Source organism: Oryctolagus cuniculus, chromosome 20 (genome assembly GCF_051225735.1).
Source record: "Oryctolagus cuniculus isolate XC-2025 breed Fujian yellow rabbit chromosome 20, ASM5122573v1, whole genome shotgun sequence".
Taxonomy (NCBI): Eukaryota; Metazoa; Chordata; class Mammalia; order Lagomorpha; family Leporidae; genus Oryctolagus; species Oryctolagus cuniculus.
This window is the reverse complement of record NC_142886.1, coordinates 51,086,433-51,106,338: the sequence shown is the minus strand read 5'-3', so window position 1 is coordinate 51,106,338 and position 19,906 is coordinate 51,086,433. Positions and strand designations below refer to the sequence as shown.

Sequence of the window (19,906 nt, the reverse complement as noted above, 5' to 3'; positions counted from 1 at the left end):
CCATGTGGGTGACAGGGGCCCAACCACTTGAGCCACGACCAGCTGCCTCCGGGGGTGGGATGGTGGCCTCCCTGGGAGTGTTTGGCTCCAGTGTGAGATGCCAGTGTTGCAGGCGTTGGCTTGACCTGCTGCCCCCGATGCCAGCGCCTCAGTTTTGCTCTGCAGTTCCCCAGTGATCTGTGACGTCAGATTGCGCGTGCTCGCCTGCCTTCGTGTGTCATTTCTGGTGAGATGTCCAGGTAATTTTCCTATTAAGTTGGATCGTGTGAGTTTCGTGTGTGTTTAGGATACAGGCCCTGTGGCAAACACGTGCTCTGCACATCCTGTTCCACATGGGGTGCTGTGGCTTGTCCTCTGCTCTCAAGACGGTTCTGTCCTGTTCCAGTAAGAAGCCTCATCCTGCAGTGCCCACTCGGTTGTCCTCTGCAGTGTGTGTCCTCCCACAGCATCTGCCTGCCGGGGAGCAGTGGCAGCAGGACTGCTGCCTTTGTCCTGTTCCAGCGCGGTCTTTAGTGTTGTCAGCCGTGTCACTTCCACGGCCTGTGGTCACGGCACAGCTGAGTGTTAGGGAAAATTCACCAGGTTTGCCTTTCTGTGAGGTTTAGGGAGATTGTCTCAGAGAGCAGTGCTTTCAGATGCTCAAGGAGCCAGGGAGAGTGGGGAGGCCAAAGGCCTCTTCTGTATTCCCAGAGCGGCATGTCACCAGGTTGCACCAGTTCATGTTCGTGGCAGGGAGATTTTACGTGGTAGAAGTTACTGTGGGATGCCGATGTCACAGGTGGTGGCCTAACCTGCTGCAGCATGATGCTGGCTCCTATTTTTGTCTTTCGTGGTGATGAGCAAGGTAGCGGAGATCAACAAAGAGAATATGCCTGACAGATGGACCAGGTGGACGTCTCGGGATAGGACTTAGTGCCAGAATATATACTTTTATATGCATTTATATTTTAAATGATTAAAACTGTGGCTTGAACAAAACGATTGATGGGGTTACGAGGGTCTAATTTAATGGCTGTTTAGAGGAGATGCTTCTAGAATTCCTAAATGCATGTGTCCCGTAACAGGGTAAAAGTATACTACAGTCTTCTGCTCTTTTAACTAAGAGTCAGTCTCCTAAGTGCAGTTCTGTTTCTTTTTCAAATAATGATCCTGATTATGTAAATTTAACTTAAAATGATCTTACTAAATTATACCCACATTTTTCTGTAGTTAATTCTTTTTTCACCCCATTGCCTTGCAGTGCCACCTTGTGGAAGGAGGAGTTGTTTAGTGTAGGACATCCACCGTAGGTCCAAGGGCTCCTGGTGTTCACACTGCTGTCTGGGTGTGCACCCGGTGCTGGAGGGTGGAGCACTGGTGTTCACACTGCTGTCTGGGTGTGCACCCGTGCTGGAGGGTGGAGCACTGGTGTTCACACTGCTGTCTGGGTGTGCACCCGTGCTGGAGGGTGGAGACCCTGAAGACGGTAGCATTGTAAGCACTACCCCTTCGTGTTGGAGACTCTGTGGTGTGGAGACCTCACTGTGCTGGGAGGGTTTGTGGAGTGCCTGTTCTGCAGCAGGCAGGCTCCGTCAGCTGTTCTAGTCATGCAGACAAGTAAACGTGGAACACGAGTCAGGCGTGGACAGTGCTGGGCGTATTGAGGGCCAGCCAGTGGGAGCACGGAGCTGTTTCTGGTTGATGGGCAGGAATGCCCCCCAGACCAGGTGCTGTCGGAACAGTGGCCTGGGAGGAGGGTTTAGCGGTAGCTGAGTGGAGCCGGGGCCCAGGCCTGAGGCTGGAGTCACTTACTGTGCTGGAGGCAGGGTGGGCAGCCAGTGTGTCTGGGGCAGGGAGGGCAGAGTGCAGTAGGAGGTCAGCCCGAGCAGCCAGTGAGTGTGTCCTGCACTGGACCCTTCCTCAGCGAGGGGGAAGCCCGAGGACGTTCTGCAGGGAGCCATGCATCAGAAGGGCAGGCGCAGGCGGTGAGGTCCCCACAGACCTCCTGTGTGCGCGGTACCCCTGGAAGTGGGTCACGGAGGTGCAGTGTGGGGTGTGAGAGGCGGTGGGCCAGCTCCTCCTCCTCTGCCTCTGCTTTTCAGGCTGTGAGAGGCTGCTCAGGAAAGGGGCGTGGCGCTTCCGAGAGTCTAGGTCACTCAGACTGGCTTCCTTAGCAGCATTTCTGGGATTTTATTTATTTGAGGGGAGGGAGAATTTCCAACTAGTGGTTCATTCCCCAGGTGCTTGCTTGCGCTGGCTGGGCCTGAGCCAGGCCTTAGCCGGAATCTGAGAACAGAATCAGATCTCGCGCTTAGGGGCTGGGAACCAGAGCTCTTGAGCTGTCACTGCTGTCTCCCAGGGTCTGCACTGGCAGGAAGCTGGAGCAGGAGCAGGAGCTGGAGCTTAAGCCCAGGCACCCAGTGAGGGGCCCTGGGTTTAACTGCAGGGTGAACGCCCACTTGCCCTTTCTGAGACTGCAGTTGGTGAACAGAGTTATACCAGGTTATGGCCAGAGATGCTTAGTGTCTGTGTTCATCTTTTGGATTTTTTTTTTTTTAAGATTTTTTTTTTTTATTTGAAAGGCAGAGTTAGAGATCAGTTGATCGATCTTCTATCCATTGTTTTACTCCCCAGATAGCCACAAATGGCCAAGGCTGAGCCAGGCTGGAGTCAATAGCCTGAAACTCCATCTAGGTCTACCACGTGGGTGCAAGGGCCCAAGCACTTGGGCCATCTTCTGGGCTAATGAGCCTGGGGGCTCATTAGCAGGGAGCCGGATCAGAAGTGGAGCAGCCGGGACTTGAACGTGTGCTCAATATGGGATGCTGGCAACTCAGGCAGTTGCTTTACCTGCTGCGCCACAGTGCCAGTCCCATCTGTTTTCATCTTGGCGCTGTGGCCCAGCAGAAAGCTAAGAGGATCTCTCTGCCGTCCCTCCACGCCGGCCACGTTGTGCTTTCCTGAGCCCCGTACACAGTGCCTGCCAAGGGTGTGGTTGAGAGTCACTAAGTTTGATGCGGCTTTTAGCATCGTTTGCTTATTTCTGTTGTTCTGGAGTTCCCTTTCCCCTGGAAAGAAGTCAGTGGTAAAAGTGAATGGGGGGAGCTAACGCTTTACCTGAGTGGGTCAGGGCCAGGTATCGTGGCACAGCAGGTTGTGCCGCGGCCTGCAATGGTGGCATCCCACGTGAGCGCCAGTTCAAGGCCCAGCTGCTCTGCTTCCAATCCAGATCCCTCCAATGCACCTGGAAGAGTACTAGGCCCCCCGCCTCCCACATGGGAGACTCAGATGGAGTTCCAGGCTCCTGGCCCAGCCCTGGCTTTTGCAAGCATTTGAGGAGTGAACCAGCAGATGGAAAACCTTGCTCTCTTTCCCTCTCTCCATGTAAAGAAATCTTTATTCTGAGAGCCACTGACCTAAAAGGAGCCTCATTCAAATTATCTGCTGAGCTCCTTCTGGGGGCCAAGACCCACAGGTGCTAAGGAAGCAGCTTCCCCAGTGGCGGCAGCAGGATCAGCAGCAGGGCCAAGCATGAACCTCGGGTTGCCCTGTCCCAGACTTTGTCTCTTTGTAACGTGTTTTATTTGCTTTTCGGGAAGTTTTAAAAGGTACTGCTTTTTAAGAGCAGCTTTATTGAGCTCTAATTTATATACCATGAATTTCCCCTGTTCTAAGTGAACAATTTAGTGATCTTCAGTAAATTTACTTATGTAACCATAACCACCATCTAATTGTGGAACATTTGTATCATCCAGAGAGAAACTTTGTAGTTATTTGCCGTCCCTCCCAGTCAGACTGCTGACCTGCTCATCTCTCTCCAGTGGGCTGCTGCAGTCCTTGCCTACAAGGGGAACAGCTTCGTGTGTGGTCTTTGTGTCTGGCTTCTTGCATGCGTCAGTGCTTTGCTGCATTTGTTGGTGAATAGCACCCCACTGCATGCCGTAACACACCATTCACTGGTGCGTGGATACTTGGTGGCTCGGATGCCCGCGTCCCTCGTCCCTGGTCAGAGTGCTGGATGTGATTCCGGCTCTGGCTTCCAATTCCAGCTTCCTGCTGATGCAGACCCTGGGACACAGTGGTGATGGCTCAGGAACCTGCTTCCCTGCCACCCAGGTGGGAAACCCAGACCCAGTCCTGGCTCCCGGCTTCAGCCTCGCTCAGTCTTGGCCGTTGCGGACATTCGGAGAATGCACCAGCAGATGGAAGGGACGATACAGTTCTCTCCCTCTTACTCTTGTGGGTGTTTCCCTCTCCCTCTCCCTCCCTCCCTCCTTCCCTTCTCTCTCTTACTTTGCATTTCAAAAAATACAGACATTTTCAGCATTATGAAGTGCTGTCACTTGAGATACGTTGTGACTTCAGGGACATTAAGATAGCCAGGGATCTGGACCCAGCACAGTAGCACATTTGTGTTGGAGGTGGTTGAGTTTTCTTAAGCTGGAGAAACCTTGCTGCTGTGCCGGGGCGGCCCGTGCCTTCCAGCGTCCGGTGCAGGTGGTGCCTGGGGGAAGGAGGCGGCATCAGGTCAGGACTGCAGACTGAATGTTCCCTAATCTGCCGTGATTGGGGTGAAATTGGCTTTGAATCCTGGAGATTCAGGAAGACGAATTTTGCTCAAATTAGGAAAGACAGAGCCTATTAGACCATGAAACAGAATGGTTAAGTTATTTTGGGGAGTTCTCAGCTTTTAAGAATAAATGTTCAGACTGAAGCCCTGTCATTCTACCTCTGCTCGTCCTGTTGAATGTGTTAATGAGCTGAACAGGGTCTGTCGTTTGAAAAGAACACCAGCTGTGTGCACAGCCCTGTCTTCAGGGACAGTGGCTTTGGCAGCGTTTGACCATCCTGTGGCAGTGAGGACCAACCCTGGTGCGGGGAAGAAAGTCTGGAACACAGGGAAACGGCCTGTCCTGGTCACTGGGGGCCGGGGTAGGAGCACGTGAAGGGAAAATCGTCAAGTAGAGGAGGAAGTTTTTGTGATTTTAAACTGACTTGGGATTTTGATTTATGAAGCATTGTATGGGAAAGCATATTGTTAGGACTTGAAAACAGGCGATTCACATTGTAAAGTGGTCACCGTCACAACTGTAGGATACACGTGCAGGAGGAGTAAAGATGAAGTCCATTGTTTGGTGAAGCAGGTACGTGTCAGTGCTTGATGTGTGTGAACCGGACCCAGGGATCGCCTGTGCAGTTCCAGATTATGGTTTCAGTATGCAGAAGCTGTCGGGTTTCTGTGAATCCCGCGTGTGGCTGGTGAGCAAGTGTTGTTGACTGTGGAAAACAATTCTTGGGGAGTAGGACTGTGTGTTGAAGGGAGGATGCTTGTGTACGGCACAGCTTGCGTGTCTGTGTTCTCAGTTCTGAGGGTGGGAGGGGCTTCTGTCTTTGCACGGGGCCTGTGTTAGTGTGGCTGCTGCTGCAGTCCGTGGGCAGAGATGCCTGAAGAGTCGGCTCCCTGTGAGAGGAGGTGGTGGAGGGAGGTCTGTCCGCAGACAGGCCGGCAGAGGGGCCAGGGGGAACGTGCTCGGGGCTTGACGTCCGGGACTTGAAGTGAGCAGCTGCGGTTTGTCCTGGGTTGGGGCGCTCTCAGTGTGTTCGGTGGAACACTCTGGACATCCACGTCTCGGGAGGAGGGGAGTTAGGTTCAGAGGTGAGCTCTAGAGAGCACTCATCGAGAAGCCACTTCCTGATTGCGTGCAGAGGAGACGTGGGAAGGGCTGCTGGCAGGCGGGGTGTCGGTGTGAGCAGGGGCTTCATGTGATGAGCTGGTAGCCTGGACGGTTGGCTGGAGTGAGGGGACATTGGTGGCAAGGAAATTGGGGCAGACATTGTGGTGGTAACAGTTTAAGCTGTCCCCTGCTGAAGTGACTAGTTCGAGTTCTGGCTACTCCGTGCTTCTATTCCGGCTTCCCACTACTGCACCTGGGAGGCGGGAGGAGATGGCTCCAGTACTTGGGTTCCTGCCACCCACACGAGAGACCAGTTGGAGTTCCTGGGTCCTCACTTTTTTTTTTTTTTTTTTTAAGATTTTATTTATTTGAGAGGTAGAGTTACAGACTGTGAGAGAGAGAGACAGAGACAAAGGTCTTCCTTCTGTTGGTTCACTCCCCAGATGGCCGCAACAGCCTAAGCTGCGCCGATCTGGAGCCAGGAGCCAGATGGCTTCTTCCTGGTCTCCCATGTGGGTGCAGGGGCCCAAGCACTTGGCCATCTTCTTCTGCTTTCCCAGGCCATAGCAGAGAGCTGGATTGGAAGTGGAGCAGCCGGGTCTCGAACCGGCACCCATATGGGATGCCAGTGCTACAGGCTAGGGCTTTAACCTGCTGTGCCACAGCACTGGCCCCCACTCTGCCTTTCAAATAAAGTAATTAATTTAAAAAACTCAGCAGTTTTGATTACATACAACCTGACCATTGATATAATGATATTTAATCTCAGAATGTAAGAATTTAAGGTGATCTATAGGAAAAAAAATCAGCAATGAACTAAAATCATACTTAGTTGACAGCAGAGAATTTTTTTTTCCACAGGCAGAGTTAGTGAGAGAGAAAGAAAGAGAAAGGCCTTCCTTGTCTGTTGGTTCACCCCTCAAATGGCTGCTACGGCCGGCACACTGTGCCAATCCAAAGCCAGGAGCCAGGTGCCTCCTCCTGGTCTCCCATGCGGGTGCAGGGCCCAAGCACTTGGGCCATCCTCCACTGCCTTCCTGGGCCACAGCAAAGAGCTGGACTTGAAGAGGAGCAACCGGAACAGAACCCGGCGCCCCAACTAGGACTAGAACCCAGGGTGCTGGCGCCGCAGGCAGAGGATTAGCCAAGTGAGCCACGGTGCTGGCCGATAGCAGAGATTTTTAAAGGAGAAGAGAGTTTTCAAACACAGCTTTTGTTTCTGATTGATCAAAGATTAAACTGGTATTTTGTAATACTTTGTCAGTAAATAAATCTCTGGTTTAAATTGGACTTCGGGAATATTGGTTTTATTTTTAATTAAAAAATTTTTTTAATTTGACAGAGTTATAGACAGTGAGAGAGAGAGACAGAGAGAGAAGGTCCTCCCTCCGTTGGTTCACATCCCAAATGGCTGCCACAGCTGGCGCTGCGCCGATCTGAAGCCAGGAGCCAGGTGCCTCCTCCTGGTCTCCCATACGGGTGCAGGGCCCAAGTACTTGGGCCATCCTCCACTGCCCTCCCAGGCCACAGCAGAGAGCTGGACCGGAAGAGGAACAACCAGGACTAGAACCCGGCGCCCATATGGGATGCCGGTACCACAGGTGGAGGATTAACCAAGTGAGCTATGGCGCCGGCCCGGGAATATTGTTTTTAAAAATTCCCTTCCAGGCACCGGCCTTGTGCACACCAGGCACAAGGTGTTGCTTGGGTGTGTTCTTCGTGAATCAGTGTGCCTGGTGTCACATCCCACTTCCTCTTCCTCCTGGGAGGCAGCAGATGATGGCCCATGTATTTGGGTCCCTGCCACCCACATGGGAGGCCTGGACGGAGTTCTGGCTCCTGGCTTTGGCCTGGTCCAGCCCTGGGTGTTGTGGCCATTTTGGGAATGAACCAGAGGATAGAAGAAAAATCAATCTGTGTGTGTATTGCTCTCTGTCATTCTGTCTTTCAATAAAATCAGTAAATCTGTATAAAGAAAAAAATCCCTTCCAATATGATGTCCCAAGATCTAGGTGTGGGCCAGTGCTATGATATGGCAGGGTAAGCAGCTGTGGTGCCAGCATCCCATATGGACGCTGGTTCAAGTCCTGGCTGCTCCACTTCCGATCCAGCTCCTCAGTGGTGTGTCTGGGAAAGCAGCAGAGCCAGCAAATGGAACACTCCTGTCTCTGCCTCTGCCTCTCTCTGTAGCTCTGCCTTTCAAATAAGTAAATAAGTCTTTAAAAAATCTTAAATCAATGTGGTGAAATTTTTTTTTTTTTTGACAGGCAGAGTGGACAGTGAGAGAGAGAGACAGAGAGAAAGGTCTTCCTTTGCCGTTGGTTCACTCTCCAATGGCTGCCGCGGCCGGCGCACCGCGCTAATCCAAAGCCAGGAGCCAGGTGCTTCTCCTGGTCTCCCATGGGGTGCAGGGCCCAAGCACTTGGGCCATCCTCCACTGCACTCCCTGGCCACAGCAGAGAGCTGGCCTGGAAGAGGGGCAACCGGGACAGAATCCGGCGCCCCGACCGGGACTAGAACCTGGTGTGCTGGCGCCGCTAGGCGGAGGATTAACCTATTGAGCCACGGCGCTGGCCTGTGGTGAGGTTTTTTTAAAAAAGGCCAGGGCAGGTGTTTGGTGCAGCAATCAAGATGCCTTTTGGGTGCCAACTTCCTGTGTTGGATGCCCATTTCCTGTGTTGGAGTGCCCACTTCCTGTGTAGGAGTGCCCACTTCCTGTGTAGGAGTGCCCACTTCCTGTCTTGGAGTGCCCACTTCCTGTGTTGGGTGCCCACTTCCTGTGACGGGTGCCCACTTCCTGTGTTGGGTGCCCACTTCCTGTCTTGGAGTGCCCACTTCCTGTGTTGGGTGCCCACTTCCTGTGTTGGAGTGCCCAGGTTCAAGTTCCAGTTATGCTTGCAGTCCCAGCTTCCTGCTAATCAGAGCCCGGGAAGCAACAGATGATGACCCAAGCACTTGGGTCTCTGCCTCCCACATGGGAGACCCAGATGGAGTTCCAGGCCCCTGGCCCAGCTCTGGCTGTAGCACCATTTGGAGAATGAACCAGCGGATAGAAGTCTCCATCTGTCTGTCTGCCTTTCTCTGTGTTGCTCTGCTTTTCAAATAAAATGAAAACAGTTTTTCTTAAAGATTTATTTATGTTAAAGGCAGAATTAGGGAACGGCAGAGAGAAAGAAACCTTCCATCCGCTGGTTGACTCCCCAAATGGCCACAATGACTGAGCCAGGGCCAGGCCAAAGCCAGGAGCCAGGAGCTTCATCTGGGTCTCCCAGGTGGGTGGCAGGGACCCTAGCACAGGAACCATCTTCCGCTGCTTTCCAGGGTGCACCAGCGGGGAGCTGGGTGGGAAGTAGAGCAGCTGGGACTCGAACTGACGCCCATATGGGATGCCAGGGCCTTAACCTGGTACACCACAACACCAGCCCCCTCCCAACAGTTTTTCAAAGTTTATTTTTATTTACGTGAAAGAACAGCAAAGAGAGACCTTCCATCTGCTGGTTCACTGTCCCGAATGCCCTCAGTGCCAGGGCTGGGCCAGGCTGAAGCGGGGCGCTGAGAACTCCATGTGGGTGTCAGGCCAGGCACGGTCATCACCTGCTGCCTCCGAGTTTGTGTTTGCAGGGGCTGGGCTGGAAGTGGAGGCAGAGCTCGGTCCCCGGCGTTCAACCAGGGGCTGAGCACGCTGGGCCACAGCATGTGCCCAGTAAATAAGACTGTGAAATAAGGCCTGCTTTTATTTTTTCAAATAGGTTATATGTTCCAGTGTTTGTTTTTCTTTTACTGTGCTGTGTTAATTTACTTTCTTGGCTAATTCTTTGTTAATGAATTCTATTTCTGTTCTCATATTTTAGAAGCTCTTTATTGAGGTCAGCCATTTATTTGTAATATGAATTAAAAATATTTGCCTAGGGGCCCGCGTTGTGGCATCCCATTCGGGCACTGGTTCCAGTCCCAGCTGCTCAACTTCACATCCAGCTCCCTGCTAATGCACTGGGAAGGCAGTGGAAGACGGCCCCGGTGCTTGGGCCCCTGCACCCACATGTGTGGGGAGCAATCCGGACTGGACTGAGTTACTGGAATTAAGACTTATTCTATGCATCTGCTCTCCCACAATATGGCGCTGGGAGAGAAGTAAACAGCTTCCGCACAGCTGCCTCCAGTTCAACCAATAAACTGTAGGACTTGCTCCTGATTGGAGAGCAGCGTACTCGGCGTGTGGGCAGCCGAGTTGGGATTGGCGGAGGAGGACTATAAAGGAGGAGAGAGACGGCATGCACCGGGAACATCTAAGGGGAACATCTAGCTGAAGGAACACCTGTGCAGCCCCCAGAAAGCCGGCCGGCGATGTGCCGCTCCCCTGCGGAAGTGGGGAATGTGGCCAGGGGGAGCCGCCCTTCCACGGAGGTGGAAGGGATAGTAGCCAACCCGGGAAGAACCAGCAGCAAACCCGGGGAGGGCCGAGCAGACGAAAGAACAGCGCAGGGTTTAGTGTCGTTCCTCCACGAAGAGGGGGAGCGACATAATGGTGCCGTGACTCGGATAGGAAACTTAGGACGGATATGAAACTTAGGAGGGAAGAAACGGGAAGAACTGGGAAAATATCGGAGAGAGAGACTAGCAAACAGCCTAGGGAAAATATCGGAGAGAGAGACTAGCAAACAGCCTAGGGAAAAGCCGGACGAAAAAGGGTGCCGGAAGAAGCTATTGAAAGCCTAGGCATAGACTCGGATACGGACTACGGGGGGAGGCTGGGAGAAATCTCTAAGGTCGAAAGCGAAAGTGAAAGCTAGAACAAACAGACTCGGACGCGGACTGTGGGGAGAGGCCAGGAGAAATGAGGGAGGAATATTGTTGGAAGAAAACTTAGGGAAACATACCGGGTAGAGAAAAGTGTTAGGGAAATTGAAGCCGCGGGGGGCAGGCCGAGGCTGAAACGAAAGCCACTTTGGGATTCTCAAGTTAGCCCGGGAATAGGGGGCGAAAAGTTGAAACCAGAAGCTGAAACGTAAGCCAGATTGGGATCCGTCTGATTAGCCCGGGGAGCAAAGGACGGGAAGCCAAACCGTGGGGCGGAGACGTAAGCTGGGTTGAATTCGCCAGGCTAGCCCGGGGAACTTAGATTGAATGCTAGTGGCGGACACGTAAGCTACGCTGTGTGACTCGCGGAGGCTGCCGCGCGCAGACAGAGTGTGCGGGGCTCAAGTACATAGGAAACGCGGGGTTGGCGCAAGGCCGTGGTTCAGACGCGAAAGGGCCGCGCAAAGCCGAGCCGCGCAGATGAGAGAGACGCGGGCTGAAGCGGCTCAGCCGGAAAGCCGCCGAGAAGTAGCCTCGGGGCGGAGCCTGCCGGCAGGGCGAGGCACCGGGAAGCTGCGGGGATAAGAGAAACAGAAGTTTAGAAGTAAAGTGAGAGAAATAGGAATGCTGGAAGATAGAAGTAAAATGGGAGAAATAGGAATGCCCGGAGATAGAGAAATAGAGAAATAGAAAGGCCTCCCCTCAACATGGCAATGAGAGAGCTTGGATTCGGTCTGCCTGATTAAGTGAGGCGATGAGCACCTGCGGGCAGCTAGCAGCTTATGCGCCGCAGGTCACCGAAGACAGGCACGAATTAACATCAGTAAGGCCTCCCCCACAATACGGCAATGAGAAGGCTTGGATTCGGTTTGCCTGATTGTTAGGGCTTGTAAGCCCCTGCAGGCAGAGCAGAGCATGCGCTGCGGGGCACCGAACACAGGCACGCATCAGCGCCTAAAAACCTCCTCATAACATGGCGAAGAGAGGACCCGGATTCGGTTTGCCTGATAGGACTTGTAAGAACCTGTGGCAACTCTAGCAAGTAGAGCAGAGTGTGTGCCGCGGGACACCGAAGACAGGCGCGTATCAACGCCAAAAAATAAAAAGAAAGGGGGATCTGTGGGGAGCAATCCGGATTGGACTAAGTTACTGGAATTAAGACTTATTCTATGCATCTGCTCTCCCACAATATGGTGCTGGGAGAGAAGTAAACAGCTTCCGCACAGCTGCCTCCAGTTCAACCAATAAACTGTAGGACTTGCTCCTGATTGGAGGAGAGCAGCGTACTCGGCGTGTGGGCAGCTGAGTTAGGATTGGCGGAGGAGGACTATAAAGGAGGAGAGAGACTGCATGCACCAGGAACATCTAAGGGAACACCTGTGCAGCCCCCCGAGAGAGCCGGCCGGCGGTGTGCCGCTCCCCTGCGGAAGTGGGGAATGTGGCCAGGGGGAACTGCCCTTCCATGGAGGTGGAAGGGATAGTAGCCAACCCGGGAAGAACCAGCAGCAAACCCGGGGAGGGCCGAGCAGACGAAAGAACAGCGCAGGGTCCTGTGTCGTTCCTCCATGAAGACGGGGAGCGACACACATGGAAGACCCCAAAGAAGCTCCTGACTTCAGATTGGCCCAACTCTGCCCATTGTGGCCATTTGGGGAGTGAACCAGTGTGTGCTTCTCTCTAACTCTGCTTTTCAAATAAATACATAAATCTCTAAAAAAATTTTTGTTCCCAGTTTGTCTTTTTTTGCTTTGTAAGAGATTATTTCTTTTGATCTACTTGAAAATATCAATCTTTATCTTTCTAAAGGTTTTAATTTTTAAAAATGTTTTGAGAGGCAGAAACAGAGTTTTCGTCCACTGGTTTACTTCTCAAAAGACCGCAACAAGCTGGGTTGAAGCCAGGAGCTGGGAACTCACTGCAGGTCCCCTGTGTGGGTGGCAGGGACCCAGGGACTTGAGCCATCACCTGCTCCCCCCAGAATCTGTGTTGGCAGGAAGCTGGGACTGGGCTCAAACCCAGGCATCTGAGGTGGGATGCAGGCATCTTACCGGCACTCTCATTGCTAGGCCAAGTGCCCAGCTTTTTGTTTCATGATGTCTGGATTTTTCTGCCCTCTTTTTTTTTTTTTTTAAAGATTTATTTGAAAGCATCAGAGAGAGTGGGAGTGTGTGAGCGCATGTGCGTGCTCCTGCGTCCTCTGGTTCACTCCCCAGATGGTGCTACCGGAGCTCCATCCGGGTCTCCTGCACAGGTGCTTCTGCTGCTTTCCCAGGCGCTTTGGCAGGGAGCTGGCTCAGAGTGGAGCCCCTGGGACTAGAACCAGCACTCTCGTGGGATGCTGGTGTCCAGGCAGTGGACTAACCCGGTGTGTTGCAATGCCAGCCCCTTCTCCAAGGTTTTTTAAAAAAAAGTTACTCGAGTTTTATTCAGGTTTTTTGTTTCTGATGTACACCTAAATGTTTGCCCTGTTAGAAGCATGCTCGTGTGGGAGGTGTGGGTATTTTAACTGCTCAGATGTCCCTGGTCCTGCCTGGGGTTGCTGTGGGGCTGGGATGGACTGGGTTGTGTGCCAGTGCCGCTGTTCCCAGGCTGCATGGTGTCCCATAGTTCAGGTCTGTTCTTGGGATTTTCCTCCTTTGTCTTCTTTATTCTACATGAACTGCATCTGCTTTTCTATGTCCAGAAGCTCATCCTGCGGGCATTCTGTTTGGGAGGGCTGGCTGTTGCGGGGGAGGGGAGGGTAAGGTAGAGGACTGCTTCGGTGCTGCAGACTGGACATTGCAGCTCTGATCTCTCTCTCGCAGATGATTCTGACCGTCTTCCTGAGCAACAACGAGCAGATTTTAACAGAAGTTCCCATAACACCGGAAACAACCTGTCGCGATGTTGTGGAGTTCTGCAAGGAGCCCGGAGAAGGCGGCTGCCACTTAGCGGAGGTGTGGCGGGGGAGCGGTGAGTGCTGGGCTCCGGAGATGGCCGTGCCGCCATCCTGTGCCGATCAGATGGACACTGCTGCTGTGGTGACGGGACAGGACCGTGCCAGGTGCTCTGAGACCTCGCGGTGCTGGCGCGTGCTGGGTTATCCACCTGCCCTTCCTGTCCCTTCGGGCACCTCGATGAAGGCAGAGGCGTGACTGTGTTCCACGGTGCAAAACCCTGTGACCAGTGACTCCTCCGTCCCTGGCTCTGGCTGTGAAGGGACTTGTCAGCTGGTGTTTGTGGGTCGGTGGTCAGTGGAAGCGACGTGGTTAGTGAGTTCTGCACCACTGAGGAGGAGCTGGGTTCTGGAGACAGGCCAGGTGTGCCACGTCAGGGGTCCGTGCAAGGGCAGGAGAGGTGGAGGAGGAGCATGGGGTGCTGTGAGACAGCCAGGGCGTGGTGTTGAGAAGGCAGCAGTGAGACTGACGCCAGACCAGCTCGCGCAAGGCCTGCGGGGCTGCCCGGGGGCGGTGACCTTCACAGGCACACAGAGGGAGAAGCCTGCGCGGATCTCCTGTTTGTGTCTTAGAGTCAGAAAGAGGGGGAGACGGACAGCGCTGCCATGCCCTGCTGCGCTCCCCAACTGACCGGGAGCTGGGAGCCTTCTCCTGGCCGGGTGCCTGCCCTGGGGCTGTGTGGACGTTGTAGGAAGGGCGATGCTTGGAGGAGGGAGAGCAGGTGGCAGCTGTGTGGCACCTGTGCGTCTGTGCTGGACAGTAAGAGACACATCCGTTGGAACAAGTTGAGTTTGAGGAGATAATGAGATGGGCATCCAAATGGAAGTATTTAAAGGGTACTTAGAGGTAATCAGGTCTTAAAGTTTTTTTGTTATTTTTTTAGCAATCTTAGATTAAATTCACATACCACACAGTTTACCCCTTCAACACCCGCGATCCCATGGTGTTACTGTGCCCAGAGTGGTGCAGCCGGCACCACAGGCAGTTCTGCGGACGTATGCCGGCCGTGACTCTGCCCCCGTTCTTGGGTGGCCACAGCCTGGTTTTCTCTGTGTGCAGACTTGCCTGTTCTGGGCATTTCACAGATGGAGCCGTGGGATGTGTGGCCCTCTTGGCTGGCTTTTGCACTGAGTGTAATGGTTCTGAGGTTCATCCACACTGGAGCACGTGTCAGTAAATCCTTCCTTTTGTGAGCGGATGTTACTCCATTGTCTAGTGCAGCACACTTTGTTTGTCGTTTGTCGCGTGAGCTGGAGAGGTGAGCGTTGGACCCATACTCAAAGGAGGCACTAGAAGGCCAGGCCTTCGGCGCTGTGGCGCAGTAGGTTAATCCTCCGGCTGTGGCGCCCCCATCCCATGTGGGTGCCGGTTCTAGTCCCAGCGACTCCTCTTCTGATCCAGTTCTCTGCTATGGCCCAGGAAAGCAGAGGATGGCCCAAGTCCTTGGGCCCCTGCACCCGCGTGGGAGACCTGGGGGAGGCTCCTGGCTCCTGGCTTTGGATTGGCCCAGTCCCAGTCATTTGGGGAGTGAACCAGCAGATGGAAGACCTCTCTCTCTGTCTCTCCGTCTCACTGTAACTCTACCTGTGAAATGAATAAAAAAGAAAAAAAAAAAAAAAAAAAGGCCAGGCTATGACGTCGTCCTGAGTGTGCTTCAGGGGCCACAGTGGAGCCTGCGCGTTCTGTCCTGGTTTCTGCTTCCATATCCTGAGCACATTGGCCCTTGGTTATTACTTTTAATTCCTTATCTGCCTCCACCTTTTTTTCTTAGATAGTAGAGCTTTTTTTTTTTTTTGCATGAAAGGTAATAATTTTTTGCGTGAGTATTGTGGCCCAAGGCGGCGCAGGGCCATCTGAGAGTGCTCCTCCGTGCAAGTCCTCCACTGGGTGCCCTTGACTCTGCACATCCGCGCTCCCGTGGAACTTAGGTTGTAGCAGGTGCAGGTGGATGGCAAGTGGCAAATGAGCTGTGTTGTATGTTGGGAAGTAGGCCACGCTGTGAAAAGAGTATATCTGAGTAAACAAAGAGGAAACTTAAACCAAAACAGATGAAATAAATTGAATCTGTGGTTTCCGTCCCCAAAGACTGCAGAACCGGATGGTTGGCAGGCAGCTTTTGCCACGTCTCCCGAGAGCAGAATCAGTCAGTGTGGAAACGCCTCTACGCTAGAAGAAGAGGTGGACGTTGGATGCATTTTCTGAGCCCAGTGCAGTCTTCTGTGTTAATCTGAGCAGGAGCAGAAGAGAGGTGGAAGCCAGTTTCGCTCTGAACAGAGGCAGTTCTGCACTTTGCAGGGAATGGCAACTTGCCATCGAGAGCCGTTGAGGCACACGTTACAACCTCAGAAAGGGAACAGGCTCTTTGTAACGCCGGCGGGAGGATCCTGCCAACGTGAGGTGCTGCTGCCCGATCAGAACTCTCAGCTAAGGTGGTCTTGTATTGACCGTCCTCCAGGGCATCTTCAACAGCGATATTAAGGTAAATGTGAATCTGTAATAGTTGAAGAATTGTGGTTCTTTTCTTCATGATAAAAAAATCCCCTCATAGTAGCATTAAGAAGTCTCTGTGGAGAGACAGGAGCACGGGGGATCAGAGCTGGCTGGTTGGTGAAAACACAAACGATCATTCCATCTCCTTGTAAAAACTACACTTACACAAAAAACCCAGATTCGGAAGTATTAAACCACGATTTCTGTAGCGTATTGGAAAACCGTGGCCGAGTGCAGCTCGTTCCAGAAGAGGCTGCTGGAGGTTGCGCCGTCAGCATCTCGTGCAGGGAGGCGGCATCCCTTTTGTGGTCCTGATGACCCAGTGAGAGCTCTCGCTGGCCCGAAGCCCCGGCTGGGCCTCTGCTTCCCCTGGTGCTGCCGGCCCGTGCGGCAGGATAGAGGGAAAGATGGGGCTTTGAGGAGAGCAGGGAGGACGGGGCGGCCGTGAGTGTCAGCGTTGTTGCTACGCGAGAGTTCCACGGGGAGCGCGGGTTGAGGGCGGCGGTTCTCGGCCTTGCCGCGTGCCCGCTCCTGGAGCAGCAGCCTTGGTGCCCCTGGCCCGGGCAGGCGCCACAGAGCAGGACCTGTGGCAGGGACAGCGCGTGGTCCCGAAGTTCAAGCTGAGTGTTCAGGAGTCCAGACGGATCCCAATGATGGAGGAGATGAGCGGGGGAGGCACAGCTGCCCTCACAAAGGGTCCCAGAGAATCCGCCGCCTGCAGGACCTGGAGCTGCGTCCCTCTTCACCACGGGGCTGCGCCTCCTGACTTGAGGGGGCACTCGTGGAAAGAAGCGGCGCAGCTCCCCCGGGGCCGTGGAGGTCCACGTTGCCAGGGATGTGTCCTGGTCACAGCGGGCACACTGACAGGAAGTGAGAAGGGCACCAAGAACCCAGGAGCTCCGTCAAGCCGAGTCAGAGCTGTTCTCCCAGATACCTACAGGACTGAAGACCAGGGGCACGTGACGTGAATGCCGTGTGGTTTCCTGGGCCAGATCTGGCAGCAGAGCTGGTGAAATCCAAGTAGGCCCGGGAATTCAGCAGTCAGGTACCTGTGTCACCTCTTAGTGTTGATAAATAGACCACCCTTGCATAAGCTGCTAACATTAGGGGCTGCCGCTGTGGCGCAGTGGGTTAATGCCCTGGCCTACAAGCCGGCATCCCGTATGGTTGCCAGTTTGAGTCCTGACTGTTCCACTTTTTTTTTTTTAATTTTTGACAGGCAGAGTGGACAGTGAGAGAGAGAGACAGAGAGAGAAAGGTCTTCCTTTGCCGTTGGTTCACCCTCCAATGGCCGCCGCTGCAGCCGGCGCACCGCGCTGATCCAATGGCAGGAGCCAGGAGCCAGGTGCTTTTCCTGGTCTCCCATGGGGTGCAGGGCCCAAGCACTTGGGCCATCCTCCACTGCACTCCCTGGCCATAGCAGAGAGCTGGCCTGGAAGAGGGGCAACCGGGACAGAATCCGGCGCCCCGACCGGGACTAGAACCCGGTGTGCCGGCGCCGCAAGGTGGAGGATTAGCCTATTGAGCCACGGCGCCGGCCCTGACTGTTCCACTTTGATCCAGCTCCCTGATAATGTGCCTGAGAAAGCAGCAGAAAATGGCCCGGGTGCTTGGGCCCCTGCAGCCACGTGGGAGACCCAGGAGAAGCCCCTGGCTCCTGGCCTCAGATCAGCTCAGCTCAAGTCCGGCCATTGCGGCCATTTGGGGAATGGACCAGAGGATGGAAGACCTCTCTCTCTCTAACTCTTTCAAATAAATAAAACAGATCTTTTAAAGAAAGATATTAACGTTAATCGTCTAAAGTTACTCCCAAGTAAAATAATTGCTGTTTTAAAGTAGAATGTGCACATGTAACGCCCCCAAGTGTGGAGGAGTAAGTTCAGGTGTGTGCGACCTCCGTGGTGAAGCCTTCAAAGCCATCGCTGAAGAGCACAGTTCCTGAACGTAACGGAGAAGGGCCATCGTGCAGCCCAGTGCTGAAGCCCCACCACCACTGTGATGCAGACATTCCATGTCTGGCATCTGCATCGGAGCTGGCTCTGGTCCCGGCTGCTCCACTCTGATCCAACTCCCTGCTAACGGCCTGAGAAGGCCGTGGAGGACGGCCCAGGTGCTTCGGCCCTTGCACCGCGTGGGAGACCTGGAGGAAGTTTGTGTTGTGGCCGTTTGGGGAGTGAACCAGTGGATGTAAGATAATCTCTCTTTGTCTCTCTCTTTCCTTCCCTCCCTCTCTCTGTGTGTCATCTTCTCTCTGTCAGTTTGCTTTTCAAATAAAAAATTAAAAAATACATCTTTTTTAAAAATGGAGATATACAATCATGTTCATTAATCAGTATCACCATGATGTCAGAATCTCTCCAAATTTATTTATTAATAAACTGATTCCAGACAAAATCCTGTGTTTTGCAAAAAAGATCTTGATAAGCTGCTCCTAAAATACTGTAAGGCGAGATCAAAGGGCTGAGATATGTGAACACATTCTTGGAACCAAGCCGCGTAGGGGCCTGGCATACCAGGGAGCAGGACTTAGCACGAAAGGGTAGTCGTCAGGTTCACCGTGTGGGCAGAGACGAACCACAGCCCCCGGAGTAGGGAACACGCCCAGAAGTGCCCATGGCCTACTTGATGCCCTGCTGCGTGGCAGAGGTGCGGTCACGGGCTGAGGGAGAGGATGGACTGTTCAGTGGGTACTTGATGGAAAAAATAGAATGAGACCTTTATGTCATACACAAAATAAGTTCCACAGTCAGTGAGAGGCAATACTTCAACATTTACGGAAAGAGCGTAAGAGAATATCTTTCTGATCTTGGAGTAGAGAAGGATTTATTGTACAAAGACTCAGAGTTAGAAAAGATTGATGGGGCCAGTGCTGTGGCATAGCGAGTAAAGCCACTGCCTGCAGTGCCGGCATCCCACATGGGTGCCAGTTCGAGTCCTGGCTGCTCCACTTCGGATCCAGCTCTCTGCTATGGCCTGGGAAAGCAGTAGAAGATGCATGAAGTCCTTGGGCCCCTGCACCTGTGTTGGAGACCCAGAAGAAGCTCCCGGCTTCAGATCGGCACAGCTCCGGCCATTTGGGGAGTGAACCAGCAGATGGAAGACCTCTCTCTCTCTCTCTCTCTGTCTCTCTCTCTCTCCCTCTCTCTCTCTCTCTCTAACTCTGACTTTCAAATAAATAAATAAATCTTTTTGAAAAATCCTGGGCCGGCGCTGCAGCTAACTAGGCTAATCCTCGGCCTTGTGGCGCCGGCACACCAGGTTCTAGTCCCAGTCAGGGCGCTGGATTCTGTCCTGGTTGCCCCTCTTCCAGGCCAGCTCTCTGCTGTGGCCCGGGAGTGCAGTGGAGGATGGCCCAAGTGCTTGGGCCCTGCACCCCATGGGAGACCAGGAAAAGCACCTGGCTCCTGCCATCGGATCAGCGCGGTGCGCTGGCCGCAGTGCGCCAGCCGGGGCGGCCATTGGAGGGTGAACCAATGGCAAAGGAAGACCTTTCACTCTGTCTCTCTCTCACTGTCCACTCTGCCTGTCAAAAAAATAAAAATAAAAATAAATAAAAAAAAACTTATGTACAAATAAAAAGGGCCGGCGCCGCTGCTCACTAGGTTAATCCTTGGCCTTGTGGCGCCGGCACACCAGGTTCTAGTCCCAGTCGGGGCACCGGATTCTGCCCCGGTTGCTCCTCTTCCAGGCCAGCTCTCTGCTGTGGCCCGGGAGTGCAGTGGAGGATGGCCCAAGTGCTTGGGCCCTGCACCCCATGGGAGACCAGGAGAAGCACCTGGCTCCTGCCATTGGATCAGCGCGGTGCACCGGCCATGGCGGCCATTGGAGGGTGAACCAACGGCAAAGGAAGACCTTTCTCTCTGTCTCTCTCTCTCTCACTGTCCACTCTGCCTGTCAGGAAAAAAAAAAAAAAAGACACCAATAAAATTGAAAGGCGGGTCTTGTCAATATGTGCAGCCAGTCAGCTGTCAAGTGTCCAGAATTTCCAGAACTGAGATGGCAGAGGGGCCAGACCCAGAGTCGCTTTCT

At 53.4% G+C, this 19,906-nt stretch overlaps 1 protein-coding gene across 14 annotated transcripts in view; it reads left to right on the top strand.

Annotated features, from left to right (window-relative positions):
* The window catches only part of PPP1R13B (protein phosphatase 1 regulatory subunit 13B), an 88,776-nt gene that overhangs the window by 26,796 nt on the left and 42,074 nt on the right, over window positions 1-19,906 (top strand). For 11 of the 14 annotated variants that reach the window (XM_089322761.1, XM_070065435.2, XM_089322760.1 and 8 more), the window contains one exon: window positions 13,256-13,403. In XM_089322761.1, the coding sequence (XP_089178887.1) occupies window positions 13,256-13,403 (148 nt within the window). Of the gene's footprint in view, window positions 1-13,255; window positions 13,404-15,472; window positions 15,867-19,906 lie in introns of those variants that run through there. The other 3 variants (XM_070065436.2, XM_089322766.1, XM_089322767.1) reach the window with 3 other exon arrangements.